Raw genomic sequence first — 20840 nt, forward strand, 5'->3', positions numbered from 1 at the left:
TAGTGGCATTGAGAAATTCCTATTCGCTTGGAAGTGGCTTAGAAATGTCGAGCTCATTTGAGGCCATGAGCTAACTAATCCTGTTGGAAACGACCTAAATCATCGCTTGGCATGGATAGTAGGGATTACTGCCAAGCAACAACATTTTGCCAAGTCAGAGACTTGGTGGAGTTCCATGAGGTCGTTGAACTCGTATAAATGATCCTATGGATTGAAATTCCCATCGAATGCTCGCATGTCGGGCATTCTAAATCTTGATGGGAGAGGGGCAACTAATACTTCTAGAGAAAAAGGGGACATATTTACGACCTGTCCTTGCTCATGCTATTGAGCCTTAAACTGATCCAGAGTTCGCTGTAGTTCCTCAATCTAAGGCAGTGGAGCTACCTAGGGATCACTTTCCGAAACGTGGGTTCGACCCTCACGGTTGCAGTTAAGGAAAGACTGCAAATCGGACACTTTCTCCCCTCAATCGGAGGCTTTGGCCAATCTCGGCACATGTTGGCCAGAGCCGTGTGATTGCATCGAGTGATTCAAAAAGTCTTCCCAAACCCCACAATGGTACGAACTGGCCCGCAAGTGATGGGAATCCCCTACACGATGACGATCAAAGTCTTCATTTTGGCGATATTGGGAATCTCCCCGCCTTGCACTTTTGTGGGACTATCCATGCGATGTGGCACGGGATAGCTCATGCTACGACATGTCGTTGAGTCGTAATGCCATGGATATTCTACTTGGGGCGCGATTGGTGTTCGCTAGTCCCTCAGAGTCTTTGGGTCTGTTGTGCGCCACTTGCTTTCCCTTTTTCTAATGCATTGCAATGCGCGCGAGATGGGCTTTTGCCCTTTTTCGTGCTTTCACACGACCTGCAGGCGTTTCTGATGATGGCACCACCCAATTGGATTCGAGTGGGATGACCCGATCCAATCGATCTAGCCTTTGGTGGACCGTTTGAAGAGTATTATTGAACCTCTCTAGGTAACTCATGACTGCTGGGTCGAGCTACGAGCTTGAAGGAATATCCCTTGAGATATTATGTTGGCCATGAGGCATTTCAGGAGAAGTGTCCTCCTAGATCTGGGGGATTTCTTCATTGCCATGGTTGGTTCGCTCAGATTCGAAACCGCAAGCCATTTGCTGTTGTGAGACCGATTAGTCAGAGATTTCTCTAATGAAGAGTGGGTACTAAATCAAGTCTTCCTTCTAGCGTCAAACTGTTGATGCTCGATTTTGACACCAACCAATTACACATGTAAAATGTTAAGATGATTTAAAGGTCACACGTGATCTGGGAATATTCAGTAGAATAAGGGGTGAGAGTGGTAGCGTGCCGAATACTCCAAATTAATAACCTTCCTAACCTAACTACTAAATTGTATATAGGGTAAGTAAGGGTCGATCCCACAGGGAATGGTTCGATTAATTCCTATGTTCTATCCAATAACCACAACAAAAATAACAAAACAAATAAAATCCTAAACAGTAAACATGACAACGGTAATGAAAGGGGGTTGCAGACAACGCAAACTAAAGTAAAACAAAGAAATCTCAAATGGTAGAAAATATCAAATTAAACACAATTAGTTCTCAGTTCAAGATCCACCTAAACATGCATTGGACATAAAGTAACTGTAACACTGTTCTATCTCGTTATTGTGGAACTACTGACCCTAGGAAACAACAAGCTCTATTACCCGAATTCTCCCTTAGTTTGTCACTACTGAAATAAGCTTTTCGAGTAGATACTAACCCTTGAACAACCTAGAACAAGCTCTCTAAATTTAATTCAATGGCAACCTTAAGAATTAGGAGAATAGATCAATCTAAGCAACAATCACACAAGCTCGGATTATTTAACTTAGGTTATGTTATTCAAGACAATAGACCAAAAACTTGTCCATAATTAGCTATCATCATGTGTCACTTGTTGAATAGAAAAAGGACAATTACGGATCACAATTCCTAACTCTAACAGATAAAATTCCGATGAAATAATTCAGCAGGCCATTACTAAATCACCCAAACAGAAAATTATAAACAATTAAAATAGAATAACATAAACAGTTCCAATAAAAACAAGATTAACAACAATGTTACTGAAGTTAGGCTACACCAATGACATGAATTTAGGCTTCAAAATCCCCTTGAACTGAAGAAGAAAGATCAGCCTCACATCTTGACGTAGAAAGTAAAAGAAAACCGAAAAAAAAAAACTAAAAACTATTGTTGTCTCTCTTCTCCTCTGGTTATCCTAACACTCCTGAATAAATAACATGTTTTTCTCCTAATTCTACTCCAGGAATCACGGAAAATCTTTCCTAGACGTTTCCTAAAAGATAGACTTCCAGATTTGACAAAATCTTATCAGATATGGATTCCAGAATTCGTCTCCAGCTTGCACCAGGATTCTTGCAATGTAAAAGTTCTTTTCTGGGCTCAGTCACTTCATAAAAATTGTATTCCCGGATGTGCAGATGAATCTGGGCTTTTGAATCACCCGCTTTCGATATCTGATGCTCCAGTTAGGTCCGTTCGAAGATTCAATGCTCAGCCAGGAAATCCTACCGCGACTAGGATTCCAGGTCCGGTTTTGTATCGATTACTGAGAACCCAAACGAACTCGGATTTTCGCCCATAATACCTTCCTGGAAAGCTTGATTTGTCAACTTTACTTATTCTTAAGGACACTTTTGCAATCGAGAAGTCTGACTCCATGAAAAACCTGAAAAACACAGCACTGGTCAGAATAACGAAAAATCTGGAAAATCTGGAATTTCCTAATCTTTTCTTAATTATTTCCTAAAGTCTATCCAAATATGCCAAACTTACAAAATAAACTCTAATCAACTCAATTAGGCATCAAACATAACAAAAACATAATATGATAGGAATAAAAAATATGTAAATTACACTCTTATCGGAGAGGCAATGTTTAAAGTGGTTCGGATGCTTGCAAATGAATCCTATGTCTACTACTATTGTATTAATAAGAGAGTGATCAGATCGCATTCAGCAAACTGAGTTACAGTTTAGAGAGTGAGAGCTATTTCAACATAAAAATTAGCTAATACCCTAAAATGAGAGGGAAGTCCTCTATTTATAATGGGAAAGTTCAAGGTGATGATTATAAAAGCTGCAAATGGGTAGATGTCATGAAAATCCTTTCTTTGCGTCCCATTGATCACCTGCCCGAGGGATTTCCTCGATTTAAAGTAGGGCTTTGACACGTGGGCGATCTCTAACTGCTTGCTAGCCTGGCACTCACCTGCTACACTGACAGGAGCCATGCCACTTATGCTAGGCACGACGTGGCTGCACCTGGACATCACAAAACCCTTCTGAACTCTGACTATCCTTTACTGACGAGGCTCCACATCAGCCCTACTTTTTCCAGCATAACAAAATTAAATTTTGAAAATTTTCCAATAAAAAAGACAAATGGTGGTTATCATTGATTATAGTAGGAGCAGCTCTACTAGTTCCCCTATTCTGCTACTTATGCTATTTGATATGGCGAATATGCAAGGCAAAAGGTAAGCTTGGATCAAATAAATATGATTGCAAATTATCAATCATGATTATTAGAATCTTATTTCTATGTATCTAATTTAGTGGAGAATATAATGAACAACCGAATAACACAAGAGAAAAATGACAATATCGAGCATGAACTGAATATATTTATGTTTCAAACCATCGCTACTGCTACAAACAATTTCCCAACTACAAATGTTCTTGGGAAGGGCGATTTTGGTGCAATTTACAAGTTACGACTTTGCAACTCAGTAATTGATAGTAGTTTTATAATGATCAATTGTCATAGGATTTAAGGGGATATTACTTGACGGGCAAGAAATAGCAATAAAGAGACTCTCAAAAAGTTCTAACCAAGGAATAGAAGAGTTCCAAAATGAAGCAAAGCTTATTGCAAAACTCCAGCATACTAATCTTGTTAGACTTTTAGGATGTTCTCTGTAGGCAGAAGAAAGGATTTTAATCTATGAGTACATGCCGAACAAAAGCTTGGATTTCTTCATTTTCGGTAGGCCACCATTTCAACATATGATGAATTTGCAACATGAGTTTCTCACTTATCAACTACTTAAATTTGATTTGTTGTTTTGTGGCAGATTCTCATAGAAAGAAACTATTAAACTGGAATATATTCAGTCCTTGAGCAATTCCTTCAACATAATTGAAGGAATTGCTCAAGGACTTATTTATCTACACAAATACTCAAGATTAAGAGTAATTCACAGAGACTTGAAAGCCAGCAACATTTTATTAGATGATCAAATGAATCCAAAAATATCTTATTTTAATATGGCTAGAATCTTTGGTGTGAATGAATCTATAGCAAATACAAGTAGAATTGTTGGGACATAATAAGTATATGCTAAATTTTCTACCAAAAGACATAGATTATATACCTTTTTCAATTATTAATAACGAGAGTTTGATTTTTACAATGACTATATGTCTCCGGAGTATGTCATCAATGGCATTGTGTCAATTAAAACTGATGTATATAGTTTTGGAGTTTAGTACTAGAAATTGTGAGTGGCAAGAAGAACAATGGCTGCTATCACAAAAAACATCCACTCAATCTTGTAGGATACATAAGTTCTCAATCAAATTGTGTACTTTTCATAAAGGTATATAATCTAGCCTCGAATGTCTCATGTTTCAAGCATGGCAGCTGTGGAATGAAGGTAAAGGCTTGGAGTTGTTGGATCCAAAAATAGACGAATCTTGCTCTCCTGATGAAGTTCTGAGATGCCTACATATTGGTCTCCTGTGCGTACAAGACCAGGCAATTGACAGACCCACAATGCCAGAAGTTGTTTCCATGCTCACAAATGAAGCAATTCTTCTATCTGCACCAAAACAAACACCGTTTTATATCAATAATTTACTGAAGAATCAGAAAATCCTGGAAAAAAGGTAAAAGACTGTTCCATAAACATTGTAACAATCACAGTAATGGAAGCTAGATAAAGATACTAGTAACCCACTTGGTTATTGAGACCACTACAGCAGGAAAGAGGTAACAGGAAAATTACTTCAAACAATTTAATGCTCCATTAAATTGTGAAATGCGTAATCTGAATGTATATAATCTATTGAGTGAACTATGTCAAATTCTGCTTTTACTGGCTGTAAATCTGAGATGTTAAAAAGTAAGTTCATGGTGATTATTAAATTTGTTTCGTTATCAGATACATAATGAGTCTATATTTTGGACAAGTTGTAAGGTCTTAGCTTAAGTTTAGGTGACTAACTTAAGTATTTGTCATGTGAAAGAATCTTAGCATTGAAATAGAATCAACTGTTGTGTTACGGGATAACGGAGTGGGACGAGGAGTGCTTTTTGAGGACTGGAATGGGGTCCCCACCCGGCCACCCCGCCCCATTGCCGTGCTTATCATAAGAAAAGAATTTCCTACTCCAAAATTGAAAGAAGAAATAAAGATATAGGGCCTGAAGAGCTACTTGGGCCGCCAGGAACCTGGGCTACTTCAGAAGCGATCCTCAGTTAATTAATAAAATATGCGAAGCTTAGTCAAACCAAAGTGGATAAATTGTCTTAGGAAGTGCTTTAATCGTGCATTAAATAATCAATTTTTTTTTTTCTTTCGACTCATGTAGTTTAAGAAAAAATTGTTTTATAGTCAACTTGTTTCTTTAAATTAAGAAACAAATATTTAAAATAAAAATTCAAACAAAATACTTAATATAGTCACAGTATTTAATTTATAATTATGAATACAACTATATATAGTTTAAGATGACTCATGGAGATAATAAAGTAAATATATCTACAATTATTTCTTTTTGAAAGAACAAAATAAGAATAATATCACATCGATTCATAAACATCAATTTTGTAAGACCCGAATCAGGCCTTGACTCAATCAAGGTGCTGGTTCCCAAGTCGGGAGGTAGGATCGCTGATGTTAGTGTAAAATAATAAAATTTAAAAATTCTAATAAATTTTCAAAATAATTTCATCCAAATCCAAAATCTAAATAACAATATAAGATAAATAAAATAAATCAAAAATTTATTAGAATTTTAAAATTTTATTATGTCATGTTGATTTCATGCTGACATCACCAATCCAACCGATTCAACCGACCGATTCAATCGATTGGATTGGCGATTTATATTATTTTACCGGTTCAATCCTAAGTCAATCCGGTCTAGCTGCTATAACCAGATTTATGATGTATTTGAACCAGATAAGGGTTTGATTCTTGGTCGGACCAGTCGAATTGGCTGATCTTGTCCGGGTTTTAAAACAATTGTACACATATAATTTGTGTGTTTAGTATTACTAAAATGAATTAAAACTAATGTTGATGACATTGAGAAGGAGTTGTTTTACATGAACTCTGTCGAGAAATTATAAAAATTAACATTTCATGGCTTGACTTCTCAACAAAGAATTAGTCTATGAAAAGATATTTTTGTATTCAGGTTAGATCAGTCTGCTGTATGATGATATACTGCGAACATGCAATCCTGTAAACTTAAGTACTTAACATATCAATAAAGAATTAAGGCTAACATCATTTCATTCGAATATATATTTTCCATTTCCGCTTTCTATGATAAGTTCATAGTAATTATAAAATATTGTGTAATTATTTATGAAACTATCACCTCCAATCCAGCTTCATTCCAGCCAACATTATTCCATGCCAAGAATTAATGCTTCTCAACATTTCAACCTGATGAATATTGACTCTTTAGAGAGAGTTGAAAATCGTTTTCAACTTCTGTCTTTAAAATAATACTTGTTCGAGTGCTAATTCAATAATGATTGACCCTGTAGAGATAATCCTAATTTGATGATGGGCCAGTGGTTTCAGAATATTAAAAATGCCTGTCATGAAAAGCTTTTTCTCCTGGAAGTCTTCTTCAATAGTTAATTTCCCGACACATCAGGTTGGTGATGAACTTTCTTCCTGGTACAGTTGTAGCTGAAATTTTAGAGGTTATGGTCCCTATCTAACATGCCCAAATTATTTTAAAATTACTATCAGAAGTTGAAGATTCCAAAATGACGCTTCAAAATAATTCCGAATGATAGCAACATTTAAGTAAAATAATATGCCTATCTCCTAACAGAAACAATAGCCTTAAATAAAATTGATTGACTTGCCATAAAATATATCCTTTGACAAATGTTATAAGTAGTATCATGATAACTAATTCGTTTTAATCCTGAGAAAGAAAGTAATAATGGTTATGGGGTTTCTGAAGCCTTTGATCTTTGCATTTCTTGGCATATTGGCCACGACAGTTCTGGTTCATGCCCAAAATCAAACAGGTTTCAATAACTCCATCTTTTATACCCATTCGTTAACTGTATATCATGACTTCCTTTATCAATTTCTGATTATTTTCTGCGTCGCTCAGGTTTTATTAGCATAGACTGTGGAATTCCGGAAAATTCTCCCTACACGGACAAGAAAACAGGCATTGATTATGTTTCGGATGCAACCACCATAGACACCGGTGTAACATACAGTATTTCTGATGAGTACAAAAATGACACCCTGGATCAACAATTCTACAACCTGAGAAGCTTTCCTGAAGGGACCAGAAATTGTTACACTATAAAAACTGAAGGTTCTGACCATAATAAGTTATTGATCCGAGCGAGATTTATGTATGGAAATTATGATGGCCAAGGTATCCTGCCAAGTTTTAATCTAGTGCTTGAGTCTGATGTATGGGATACAGTGGAATTCAAAGACGCGGCCACTCCCCGTAGCAGGGAGATCATCCACATCCCCCAGAACAATTATGTATATGTCTGTCTTGAAAACACAGGCTTTGGGACACCTTTCATATCAGCTTTAGAGGTGAGGCCATTGATGAATACCAGTTACGCATCATTTGTGTTAGATGGATCACTAGTGCTCTTCTTTAGGTATGATTTAGGTTCAACAACAAACGAAACAATCAGGTAATTAATTTTTGTATCACTTTGAATTTTTTATGTTGGTCTAAATTGCTTACTGAATAAAATTATATCCTGTAGGTATAAGGATGATGTTGTTGATCGAATATGGTTGCCATTTAACTTCAAGAACTGGAAAATAATCACCACCGCAGCAACTGATCGCCTGGAGAACATGTTTGACGAGTACCAAGTACCAGTTTCAATTATGAGTACTGCTGTCACACCAGCAATTGCGAGCGAACCTTTGCAATTTTTTTGGGGGGATAATGTTACCAGATCGTATCATATCTTCACGCACATTGCTGATATTCAAGATTTAAGTGCCAACCAGACTAGAGAATTTAACATCTCTGCTGACGGGGATGTTTGGTATCCGGATTTTGATCCATTTCCCTTCTTCACAACAACACGATACAACCTTTTTCCTTTTAGTGGATCGAGAATTACCATTTCAATGGACAGAACTGTGAATTCAACTCTGCCGCCAATCTTAAACGCCGTTGAGATATACTGGCTAAAACAGTTCACAGATCTGATGACAAATGAACAAGATGGTATTTTTTTTCTTTTCTTCTTTTTCTTTCGGGCTATAAGAAATCAATAAATTTATTCCTTACCAAAATTAATTCGTGTTTGTCAAAATATCAGTTGATGCTATCATGAATATCAAGGAAAAGTATGGAGTGAAAAGACCAAGTTGGCAAGGAGATCCATGTGTCCCTCTAAGTTATGCGTGGGAAGGTCTTAATTGCCGCTATAATTCTGGACTCCCAAAGATCACATCCCTGTAAGTTCACACCTTTAAACAAAAGGGTGTTTTATTTCTGAACCTTGATCTAACACTGTTAACAGAATTATTGATCGGCATATATCCACGTAGGAATTTGTCATCGAGTGGACTTTCGGGCGAGATAAGTCCTTTCATACTCGGTCTGTCATCCATAGAGTCTTTGTAAGCACTTCAGTTTCACTTAAAATTGTAATTTTTCCAACCTTTAAGTGATGAAATTAACATTTTCTATCACCATTTCAGGGACTTATCAAACAATAATCTGACTGGATCAGTGCCGGAGTTTTTATCACAGTTACAAAACATAAAAGTGCTGTAAGTCAATTAATTTTGGATTAGTTAGAAAGGCTAGATTAATTCTCATAGTCAGCTATAAGAGAAAAAGAATCAAATTTATACTGTTCTTTTGCAGAAACTTGAAAGGAAACAATCTCAAAGGCACAGTTCCAGCTGGGCTCCAAGAAAAAGCGGACAAGGGTTTGCTGACATTGAGGTCTACTCTAAACAAATGTTTATAAAACTTGGAAATTTCTGAACTTTCACCGTTTCCTGTATATAAATTTCTCTCGCACTGAAAGAAAGAAAAATGCCAAATATCTACACCAATACTAATCATACATTGTTATCATTTCAGTTTTGATTCTAGAGTGGATGGAAATTCAGATACTACTACTTGTTCCTCGGGTTCATGCAAGGAGAAAAAGAAGTTTAATATTGTTCCTGTGGTAGCATCAATTGTTGCAGTTGTTGTGATTTTGGCTGCAATATTTGCAATTTTATGGATCCGAAGAATTAGAAAGGGTATCAACATTAACACCCCACTTCTTGATTAAAAACGTTTTTTCTGTAATTTGGAGGATTAGTCCATGCTCACTAACAAATTTTTCCAGTTGGGAAGAATGGTTCGTTGGAGTTAAAAAATCGAAGGTTCTCATACTCTGATGTGGTGAAAATGACCAATAACTTTGAGAGAGTTCTTGGGAGAGGAGGATTTGGAACAGTTTATTATGGTTACTTAGACAACACTCAAACTCATGTAGCTGTTAAGATGCTATCTCCATCATCAGCTCAAGGATACAAGGAGTTTCAAGCCGAGGTACACATTCATATTCATGTATATTAAGTTATTGACTTGTGTTACTGGCTGAAAGGATATGAATTTTTTCTTCACAGGTTGAACTTCTTATGAGGGTTCATCATAAGAACTTGACAGCCCTTGTTGGTTACTGTGACGAGAACTCGAAGATGGGACTGATCTATGAATACATGGCTAATGGAAACTTGGAAGCAAATCTCTCAGGTTTGGGTATTAATCCTTTCAATTTTTACCCCATATATATATATATATATACACCAGAACTTGATTGATGAAGTTGCATTATTTAAACAAGAGACTTATACTTTTCATGGATATGTAGACAACCAAGAAGGTATCTTGACATGGGAAGGGAGAATTCGAATAGCAACAGAGGCAGCACAAGGTAAGGAAGAAGATAATTGCAAATTTCTTTCTAGATTGTACATCCTTTTTTTTCTTTTTTTTTTTTTCCTTCCTTCTATGGTTCTGAGTAATCAAGTTATATGCATTAATTGCATCCAAAATGCAGGGTTGGAGTACCTCCACCGTGGTTGTAAGCCACCAATTGTCCACAGAGACATCAAATCCACAAACATCTTACTGAATGAGACTTTCCAAGCAAAATTAGCTGATTTTGGCCTTTCCAAAAGTTTTCCTGTTGAAGGTGAAACTCACGTGTCAACAAAGATTGCTGGAACCCCTGGATACCTCGACCCTGAGTAAGTCAAACCGCATTATTGATGTTACTTTTGAGACTAAAAATCAAAGTTGAGAAAACATATATTAAGAAACTTAGTTGCTTGATCCACTTCAAATTTGATTAGCCTGAATCATGTGTTATGATCCTGCAGGTACTATACATCAAACAAGTTAACTGAAAAAAGTGACGTGTATAGTTTTGGAATGGTTTTGTTAGAGATAATCACTGGTAAACCTGTGATTGAAAAAAGCTTTGAGAGGACTCATATAAGTCGATGGGTAAGTTCGATGCTTGAAAAGGCAGATATTAGAAATATAGTTGATCCAAAATTACGGGGAGACTTCGGCATAAATTCTGTGTGGAAAGCTGTAGAAATAGCAATGGCTTGTATAGCTTCAACTTCCACCAATAGGCCAACCATGAGTAGGGTTGTGACGGAACTGAATGAGAGTTTGGCGACTGAGATAGCTTTCAGGAATGTGAGTAGTGGGACTGAATCAACAGTTTCTATGGGCCTGGTCAACTTGGATCTTCATACTCAAATGTCTCCCATGGCAAGATAACAAAATTTCTAAACACATTTATATATGTCTTACTTCAGTTTTTCTGTACTGTATTTTCATGTGTAAGGTTTTAGAACTTCAACTTCATCAAATAATTTGTATTTCAATTGGTAACTAAAAGAGAAAGGAATAATGCTTTCTACTTTAGTTACTCTACTTCTTTAATTTTCTGTAATAATGATATCGAATTGGTGTCTCAGAACTTGTTTGTTTTCTTTGATGTTTATGTATGACCTAAAACTGTAAATTACAAATTTACAATAATTGATTTGCACTAGAATGCTAAGATTTATCTTTTTCAGAATATATATAGTAATCATATAATATATGTGAAGTAATAAAAAATATACATATAGATATTGAATTCATTGTATAACATCTTAAGGATTAACTAATATTTTGTTTGGTTCACATCTTCGTTTAACACTTTGGACTCGCCAATTCTCAAGATTGTTAATAAAATTGATAACATTTTCTATCCTTCAGAAAGGAAGGGTCCAAATAATTTCATTAATGAAGCATGCATAACTAAAGTTGGAAAAGTAACCTGCCCGGCCCGGCCCGCAGCGGGCTACGAAATTAGGCGGGTCGGTCCTAACCCGCCCGCCAACAAAGGCAGGCCGGGTTAGGCTCGCCATTTTTAGGGAAATGGCTGGCCCAGCCCGGCCCACCAATCCTAACCTGCCGGGTTAGGCGGCAGGCCGGGCCGGGTTAGCCCTATTTTTTATTTTTTATTTTATTTTGTTTTATTTATTTAACTTTTCAAATAAATAATTAACAATTTATAAATGAATAAATTATAAATCCCGTAAACTTAAGACTTAACATATCAATAAAGAATTTAGGCTAACATCATTTCATTGGAATATACATTTTCCATTTCCGTTTTCTATGATGAGTTCATAGTAATTATAAAATATTGTGTAATTATTTATAAACTATCACCTCCAATCCAGCTTCATTCCAGCCAACATTATTCCATGCCAAGAATTAATGCTTCTCAACTTTCACCTGATGAATATGACTCTTTAGAGAGAGTTGAAATAGTTTTTGTTATGCCTCAAAAAGTCAAGCCTATGTCAGCACAATTAATGTCTCTCTGTACCAGCTGCCAAACCCATTCTCTAAGATATTCTCACCAACTTTATCTCATTTCAAAAGATGAATGGACGGAGCCTTCCATGTATCAAGGCAGCTTGCAAACACATCATTGCATTAAGTGTTTTGTGAATAAATGGGCATTCTCTTCCCGAAGAGGGGAGGCTGGTGGCTGGGCTGAGATTAGTTTCATTTTCTTCTCTCTGTAAAAACACTGTATTTTCTTCATCTTTGTATGCCTTACGGCAAATCATAGAAATAGTGAGAGATCAATAAATAAACAGTGGATGTAGGATCGCATGTTGAGCATCCGAACCACTATAAAAACCCCTCTTACCATCTTTTACTTATTTTTCTGCAAAATATATATTCTCAGCTCCATATTCAAATCTCATGTATCCATCACGTGTGTCTCCTAGTCAGCTCAGCGTTTCCCACTTGCGAGTCTTGGCGTCCAAAATCAAGCGTCAACAGTTTTCAACTTCTGTCTTTAAATAATACTTGTTCGAGTGCTAATTCAATAATGATTGACCCTGTAGAGATAATCCTAATTTGATGATGGGCCGTGGTTTCAGAATATTAAAAATGCCTGTCATGAAAAGCTTTTCTCCTGGAAGTCTTCTTCAATAGTTAATTTCCCGACACATCAGTTTGTGTGAACTTTCTTCCTGGTACAGTTGTAGCTGAAATTTTAGAGGTTCTGGTCCCCATCTAACATGCCCAAATTATTTTAAAATTACAATCAGAAGTTGAAGATTCCAAATGACGCTTCAAAATAATTCCGAATGATAGCAACACTTAAGTAAAATAATATGCCTATCTCCTAACAGAAACAATAGCCTTAAATAAAATTGATTGACTTGCCATAAAATATCCTTGACAAATGTTATAAGTAGTATCATGATAACTAATTCGTTTTAATCCTAGAAAGAAAGTAATAATGGTTTAGGGATTCTGAAGCCTTTGATCTTTGCATTTCTTGCATATTGGCCACGACAGTTCTGGTTCATGCCCAAAATCAAACAGGTTTCAATAACTCCATCTTTTATACCCATTCGTTAACTGTATCATGACTTCCTTTATCAATTTCTGATTATTTTCTGTGTCGCTCAGGTTTTATTAGCAGACTGTGAATTCCGGAAAATTCTCCCTACACGGATAAGAAAACAGGCATTGATTATGTTTCGGATGCAACCATCAGACACTGGTGTAACATACAGTATTTCTGATGAGTACAAAAATGGCACCCGGATCAACAATTCTACAACCTGAGGGCTTTCCTGAAGACCAAATTGTTACACTATAAAAACTGAAGGTTCGACCATAATAAGTTATTGATCCAGCGAGATTTATGTTGGAAATTATGATGGCCAAGGTATCCTGCCAAGTTTTAATCTAGTGCTTGAGTCTGATGTATGGGATACAGTGGAAATCAAAGACGCGGCTACTCCCACTAGCAGGGGATCATCCACATCCCCAGAACAATTATGTATTGTCTGTCTTGAAAACACAGGCTTTGGGACACCTTTCATACACTTTAAGGTGAGGCCATTGATGAATACCAGTTACGCATCATTTGTGTTAGATGGATCACTAGTGCTCTCCCATAGTATGATTTAGGTTCAACAACAAACGAAACAATCAGGTAATTAATTTTTGTATCACTTTGAATTTTTTATGTTGGTCTAAATTGCTTACTGAATAAATTATATCCTGTAGGTAAAGGATGATTGTTGCCGAATATGGTTGCCATTTAACTTCAAGAACTGGAAAATAATCACCACCGCAGCAACTGATCGCCTGGAGAACATGTTTGACGAGTACCAAGTACCAGTTTCAATTATGAGTACTGCTGTCACACCAGCAAATGCGAGCGAACCTTTGCAATTTTTTTGGGGATAATGTTACCAGATCGTATCATATCTTCACGCACATTGCTGATATTCAAGATTTATTGCCAACCAGACTAGAGAATTTAACATCCCGCTAACGGGATGTTTGGTATCCGATGTTGATCCATTCCCTTCTTCACACAACACGATACAACCTTTTCCCTTTTAGTGGATCGAGAATTACCATTTCAATGGACAGAACTGTGAATCAACTCTGCCGCCAATCTTAAACGCCGTTGAGATATACTGGCTAAAACAGTTCACAGATCTGATGACAAATGACAAGATGGTATTTTTCTTTTCTTCTTTTTCTTTCGGGCTATAGAAATCAATAATTTTTCCTTACCAAAATTAATTCGTGTTTGTCAAAATATCAGTTGATGCATCATGAATATCAAGGAAAAGTATGGAGTGAAAAGACCAAGTTGGCAAGGAGATCCATGTGTCCCTCTAAGTTATGCGTGGGAAGGTCTTAATTGCCGCTATAATTCTGGACTCCCAAAGATCACATCCCTGTAGTTCACACCTTTAAACAAAGGTGTTTTATTTCTAACCTTGATCTAACACTGTTAACAGAATTATTGATCGGCATATATCCACGCAGGAATTTGTCATCGAGTGGACTTTCGGGCGAGATAAGTCCTTTCATACTCGGTCTGTCATCCATAGAGTCTTTGTAAGCACTTCAGTTTCACTTAAAATGTCAATTTTTCCAACCTTTAGTGATGAAATTAACATTTTCTATCACCATTTCAGGGACTTATCAAACAATATCTGACTGGATCAGTGCCGGAGTTTTTATCACAGTTACAAAACATAAAGTGCTGTAAGTCATTAATTTTTGGTTATGAAGCTAGATTAATTCTCATAGTCAGCTAAAGAAAAAAGAATCAAATTTATACTGTTCTTTTGCAGAAACTTGAAAGGAAACAATCTCAAAGGCACAGTTCCAGCTGCTCCAAGAAAAGCGGACAAGGGTTTGCTGACATTGAGGTCTACTCTAAACAAATGTTTATAAAACTTGGAAATTTCTGAACTTTCACCGTTTCCTGTAATAATTTTCTCTCGCACTGAAAGAAAGAAAAAGCCAAATATCTACACCATACTAATCATACATTGTTATTTTTCAGTTTTGATTCTAGAGGGCCCTATATCTTTATTTCTTCTTTCAATTTTGGAGTAGGAAATTCTTTTCTTATGATAAGCACGGCAATGGGGCGGGGTGGCCGGGTGGGGACCCCATTCCAGTCCTCAAAAAGCACTCCTCGTCCCACCCCGTTATCCCGTAACACAACAGTTGATTCTATTTTAATGTTGAGATTCTTTCACATGATAAATACTTAAGTTAATTGCCTAAACTTAAGTTAAGACTTTACACTTGTCCAAAATACAGACTCATTATGTATTTGATAACGAAACAGAGTTAATAATCACCGTGAACTTACTTTTTAACATCTCAGATTTACAGCCAGTAAAAGCAGAATTTTACATAGTTCACTCAATAGATTATATACATTCAGATTACGCATTTCACAATTTAATGGAGCATTAAATTGTTTGAAGTAATTTTCCTTTTACCTCTTTCCTGCTGTAGTGGTCTCAATAACCAAGTGGGTTACTAGTATCTTTATCTAGCTTCCATTACTGAGATTGTTACAGTGTTTATGGAGCAGTCGTCTACCTTTTTTCCAGGATTTTCTGATTCTTCGATGAATTCATTGATATAAAACGGTGTTTGTTTTGGTGCAGATAGAAGAATTGCTTCATTTGTGAGCATGGAAACAACTTCTGGCATTGTGGGTTTGTCAATTGCCTGGTCTTGTACGCACAGGAGACCAATATGTAGGCATCTCAGAACTTCATCAGGAGAGCAAGATTCATCTATTGTTGGATCCAACAGCTCCAAGCCTTTACCTTCATTCCATAGCTGCCATGCCTGAAACATGAGATATTCAAGGTTAGATTCTATGCCTTTATGAAAAGTACACAATTTGATTGAGAACTTATGTATCCTACAAGATTGAGTGGAGGTTTTTTGTGATAGAAGCCATTGTTCTTCTTGCCACTCACAATTTCTAGTACTAAAACTCTAAAACTATATACATCAGTTTTAATTGACACAATGCCATTCATGGCATACTTGGGAGACATATGGCCTCTGTAAAAATCAATTAACTCCCGTTATTAATAATTGAAAAAGGTATATAATCTATGTCTTTTGATAGAAAATTTAGCATATACTTACTATGTCCCAACAATTCAATTTGTATTTGCTATAGATGCATTCACACCAAAGATTCTAGTAATATTAAAATAAGATATTTTTGGATTCATTTGATCATCTAATAAAATGTTGTTGGCTTTCAAGTCTCTGTGAATTACTCTTAATCTTGAGTATTTGTGGAGATAAATAAAATAAATAAAAAATTTATTAGAATTTTAAATTTTTATTATGTCATATTGATGTCATGCTGACGTCATTGATCCAATCGATTGGACTGACGATTTATATTATTTCGCCGATTCAATCCTGAGTCAATCCAGTCTAGTTGCTATAACCAGATTTATGATGTATTCGAACTGGATAAGGGTTTGATTCTTGGTCAGACCAGTCGAATTGGCTGATCTGGTCCGAGTTTTAAAACAATGGTGCACATATAATTTGTGTGTTTAGTATTACTAAAATGAATTAAAACTAATGTTGATGACATTGAGGAGGAGTTGTTTTACATGAACTCTGTCGAGAAATTATAAAAATTAACATTTCATTGCTTGACTTCTCAACAAATAATTAGTCTGTGAAAAGCTGTTTTTGTATTCAGGTTAGATCAGTCTGCTGTATGATGATATACTGCGTACGTGCAACCTGTAACTTAAGTACTTAAACATATCAATAAAGAATTTAGGCTAACATATTCATTGGATATACATTTTCCATTTCCGTTTTCTATGATGAGTTCATAGTAATTATAAAATATGTGTAATTATTTATGAAACTATCACCTCCAATCCAGCTTCATTCCAGCCATTATTCCATGCCAAGAATTAATGCTTCTCAACATTTCAACCGTGATATATGACTCTTTAGAGAGAGTTGAAATAGTTTTTGTTATGCCCAAAAGTCAAGCCTATGTCAGCACAATTAATGTCTCTCTGTACCAGCTGCCAAACCCATATCTCTAGATATTCTCACCAACTTTATCTCATTTCAAAAGATGAATGGACGAGAGCCTTCCATGTATCAAGGCAGCTTGCAAACACACTCATTGCATTAAGTGTTTTGTGAATAAATGGGCATTTCTCTTCCCGAAAGGGGAGGCTGGTGGCTGGCTGAGATTTAGTTTCATTTTCATTCTCTCTGTAAAAACACTGTATTTCTTCATCTTTGTATGCCTTACGGGCAAAACAGAAATAGTGAGAGATCAATAAAAAACAGTGATGAGGAGTCGCATGTTGGAGCATCCGAACCACTATAAAACCCCTCTTACCAATCTTTTACTTTATTTTCTGCAAATATATATTCTCAGCTCCATATTCAAATCTCATGTATCCATCACGGTGTGCTCCGAGTCAGCTCAGCGTTTCCCACGTGCGAGTCGTTGGCGTCCAAAATCAAGCGTCACAGTTTTCAACTTCTGTTTTTAAAATATACTTTTCGAGTGCTAATTCAATAATGATTGACCCTGTAGAGATAATCCTAATTTGATGATGGGCCAGTGGTTTCAGAATATTAAAAATGCTGTCATGAAAAAGCTTTTTCTCCTGAAGTCTTCTCACATAGTTATTTCCCGACACATCAGGTTGGTGATGAACTTTCTTCCTGGTACGTTTACTGAATTTTAGGTTCTGTCCCCATCTAACTGCCCAAATTATTTTAAAATTACAATCAGAATTGAAGATTCCAAGACGCTTCAAAATAATTCGAATGATACAACACTTAAGTAAAATAATGCTATCTCCTAACAGAAACAATAGCCTTAAATAAATTGATTGACTTGCCATAAAATATCCTTTGCAAATGTTATAAGTATATCATGATAACTAATTCGTTTTAATGAGAAAGAAAGTAATAATGGTTATGGGGATCTGAGCCTTTGATCTTTGCATTTCTTGGCATATTGGCCACGACAGTCTGGTTCATGCCAAAATCAAACAGGTTTCAATAACTCCATCTTTTATACCCATTCGTTAACTGTATATCATGACTTCCTTTATCATTCTGATTATTTTCTGTGTCGCTCAGGTTTTATTAGCATAGACTGTGAATTCCGGAAAATTCTCCCTACACGATAAGAAACAGGCATTGATTATGTTCGGATGCAACCATCATCACCTGGTGTAACTACAGTATTTCTGATGATACAAAAATGGCACCCTGGATCACACATTCTACAACCTGAGGAGCTTTCAGGGACCAGAAATTGTTACACTATAAAAACTGAAGGTTCTGACCATAATAGTTATTGATCCACGAGATTTATGTATGGAATTATGATGGCCAAGGTATCCTGCCAAGTTTTAATCTAGTGCTTGATTCTGATGTGGATACAGTGGAAATCAAAGACGCGGCTACTCCCACTGCAGGGAGATCATCCACATCCCCCAGAACAATTATGTATATGTCTGTCTTGAAAACACAGGCTTTGGGACACCTTTCATATCAGCTTTGAGGTGAGGCCATTGAGAATACCAGTTACGCATCATTTGTGTTAGATGGATCACTATGCTCTCCCTAGGTTGATTTAGGTTCAACAACAACGAAACAATCAGGTAATTAATTTTTGTATCACTTTGAATTTTTTAGGTTGGTCTAAATTGCTTACTGAATAAAATTATATCCGGTAGGTATAAGGATGATGTTTTGATCGAATATGGTCCATTTAACTTCAAGAACTGGAAAATAATCACCACCGCAGCAACTGATCGCCTGGAGAACATTTTGACGAGTACCAAGTACCAGTTTCAATTATGAGTACTGCTGTCACACCAGCAATGCGAGCGAACCTTTGCAATTTTTTTGGGGGGATATGTTACCAGTCGTATCATACTTCACGCACATTGCTGATATTCAAGATTTAAGTGCAACCAGACTAGAGAATTTAACATCTCCGCTAACGGGGATGTTTGGTATCCGGATGTTGATCCAATTCCCTTCTTCACAACAACACGATACAACCTTTTCCCTTTTAGTGTTCGAGAATTACCATTTCAATGACAGAACTGTGAATCAACTCTGCCGCCAATCTAAACGCCGTTGAGATATACTGGCTAAAACAGTTCAGATCTGATGACAAATGAACAAGATGGTATTTTTTCTTTTCTTCTTTTTCTTTCGGGGCATATAATCAATAAATTATTCCTTACCAAAATTAATTCGTGTTTGTCAAAATATCAGTTGATGCTATCATATATCAAGGAAAAGTATGGAGTGAAAGACCAAGTTGGCAAGGAGATCCATGTGTCCCTCTAAGTTAGGCGTGGAAGGTCTTAATTGCCGCTATAATTCTGGACTCCCAAAGATCACATCCCTGTAAGTCACACCTTTAAACAAAAGGGTGTTTTATTTCTGAACCTTGATCTAACACTGTTAACAGAATTATTGATCGGCATATATCCACGCAGGAATTTGTCATCGAGTGGACTTTCGGGCGAGATAAGTCCTTTCATACTCGGTCTGTCATCCATAGGTCTTTGTAAGCACTTCATTTCACTTAAAATTGCAATTTTTCCAACCTTAAGTGATGAAATTAACATTTTCTATCACCATTTCAGGGACTTATCAAACATAATCTGACTGGATCAGTGCCGGAGTTTTTATCACGTTCAAAACATAAAAGTGCTGTAAGTCAATTAATTTTGGATTAGTTAGAAAGGCTAGATTAATTCTCATAGTCAGCTATAAGAGAAAAAGAATCAAATTTATACTGTTCTTTTGCAGAAACTTGAAAGACAATCTCAAAGGCACGTTCCAGCTGGGCCCAAGAAAAAGCGGACAAGGGTTTGCTGACTTGAGGTCTACTCTAAACAAATGTTTATAAAACTTGGAATTTCTGACTTTCACCTCCGTTTCCTGTATATAAATTTCTCTCGCACTGAAAGAAAGAAAAAAGCCAAATATCTACACCAATACTAATCATACATTGTTATTATTTCAGTTTTGATTCTAGAGCTACTTGTTCCTCGGTTCATGCAAGGAGAAAAAAGAGTTTAATATTGTTCCTGTGGTAGCATCAATTGTTGCAGTTGTTGTGATTTGGCTGCAATATTGCAATTTTATGGATCCGAGAATTAAAACGTATCAACAATAACACCCCACTTCCTGATTAACGTTTTTTCTGTAATTTGGAGGATTAGTCCATGCTCACTAACAAATTTTTCCAGTTGGGAAGAATGGTTCGTTGGAGTTAAAAATCGAGGTTCTCATACTCTGATGTGGTGAAAATGACCAATAACTTTGAGAGAGTCTTGGGAGAGGAGATTTGGAACAGTTTATTATGGTTACTTAGACAACACTCAAACTCATGTAGCTGTTAAGATGCTATCTCCATCATCAGCTCAAGGATACAAGGAGTTTCAACCGAGGTACACATTCATATTCATGTATATAGTTATTGACTTGTGTTACTGGCTGAAAGGATATGAATTTTTTCTTCACAGGTTGAACTTCTTATGAGGGTTCATCATAAGAACTTGACAGCCCTTGTTGGTTACTGTGACGAAGAACTCGAAATGGACTGATCT

The 20840-nt window shown here is 36.3% G+C and overlaps 1 protein-coding gene across 1 annotated transcript; it reads left to right on the forward strand.

The window, feature by feature from the left end:
* The first annotated feature begins 7251 nt into the window (after positions 1-7251).
* On the forward strand, positions 7252-20837 carry LOC116105081 (LRR receptor-like serine/threonine-protein kinase IOS1). The gene is made up of 22 exons (XM_031391508.1): positions 7252-7339; positions 7429-7981; positions 8057-8532; positions 8627-8765; positions 8859-8930; positions 9012-9083; positions 9181-9261; positions 9415-9569; positions 9659-9864; positions 9942-10068; positions 10187-10249; positions 10376-10565; positions 10698-11100; positions 13321-13426; positions 13634-13749; positions 13927-14053; positions 14856-14925; positions 15015-15076; positions 15849-15985; positions 19872-19940; positions 20038-20097; positions 20757-20837. Exons 1-22 carry the CDS (start codon positions 7252-7254, stop codon positions 20835-20837), a joined length of 3453 nt encoding a protein of 1150 aa, XP_031247368.1.
* Positions 20838-20840: the final 3 nt, after the last annotated feature.

Source organism: Pistacia vera, unplaced genomic scaffold (genome assembly GCF_008641045.1).
Source record: "Pistacia vera cultivar Batoury unplaced genomic scaffold, PisVer_v2 Contig492, whole genome shotgun sequence".
NCBI lineage: Eukaryota > Viridiplantae > Streptophyta > Magnoliopsida > Sapindales > Anacardiaceae > Pistacia > Pistacia vera.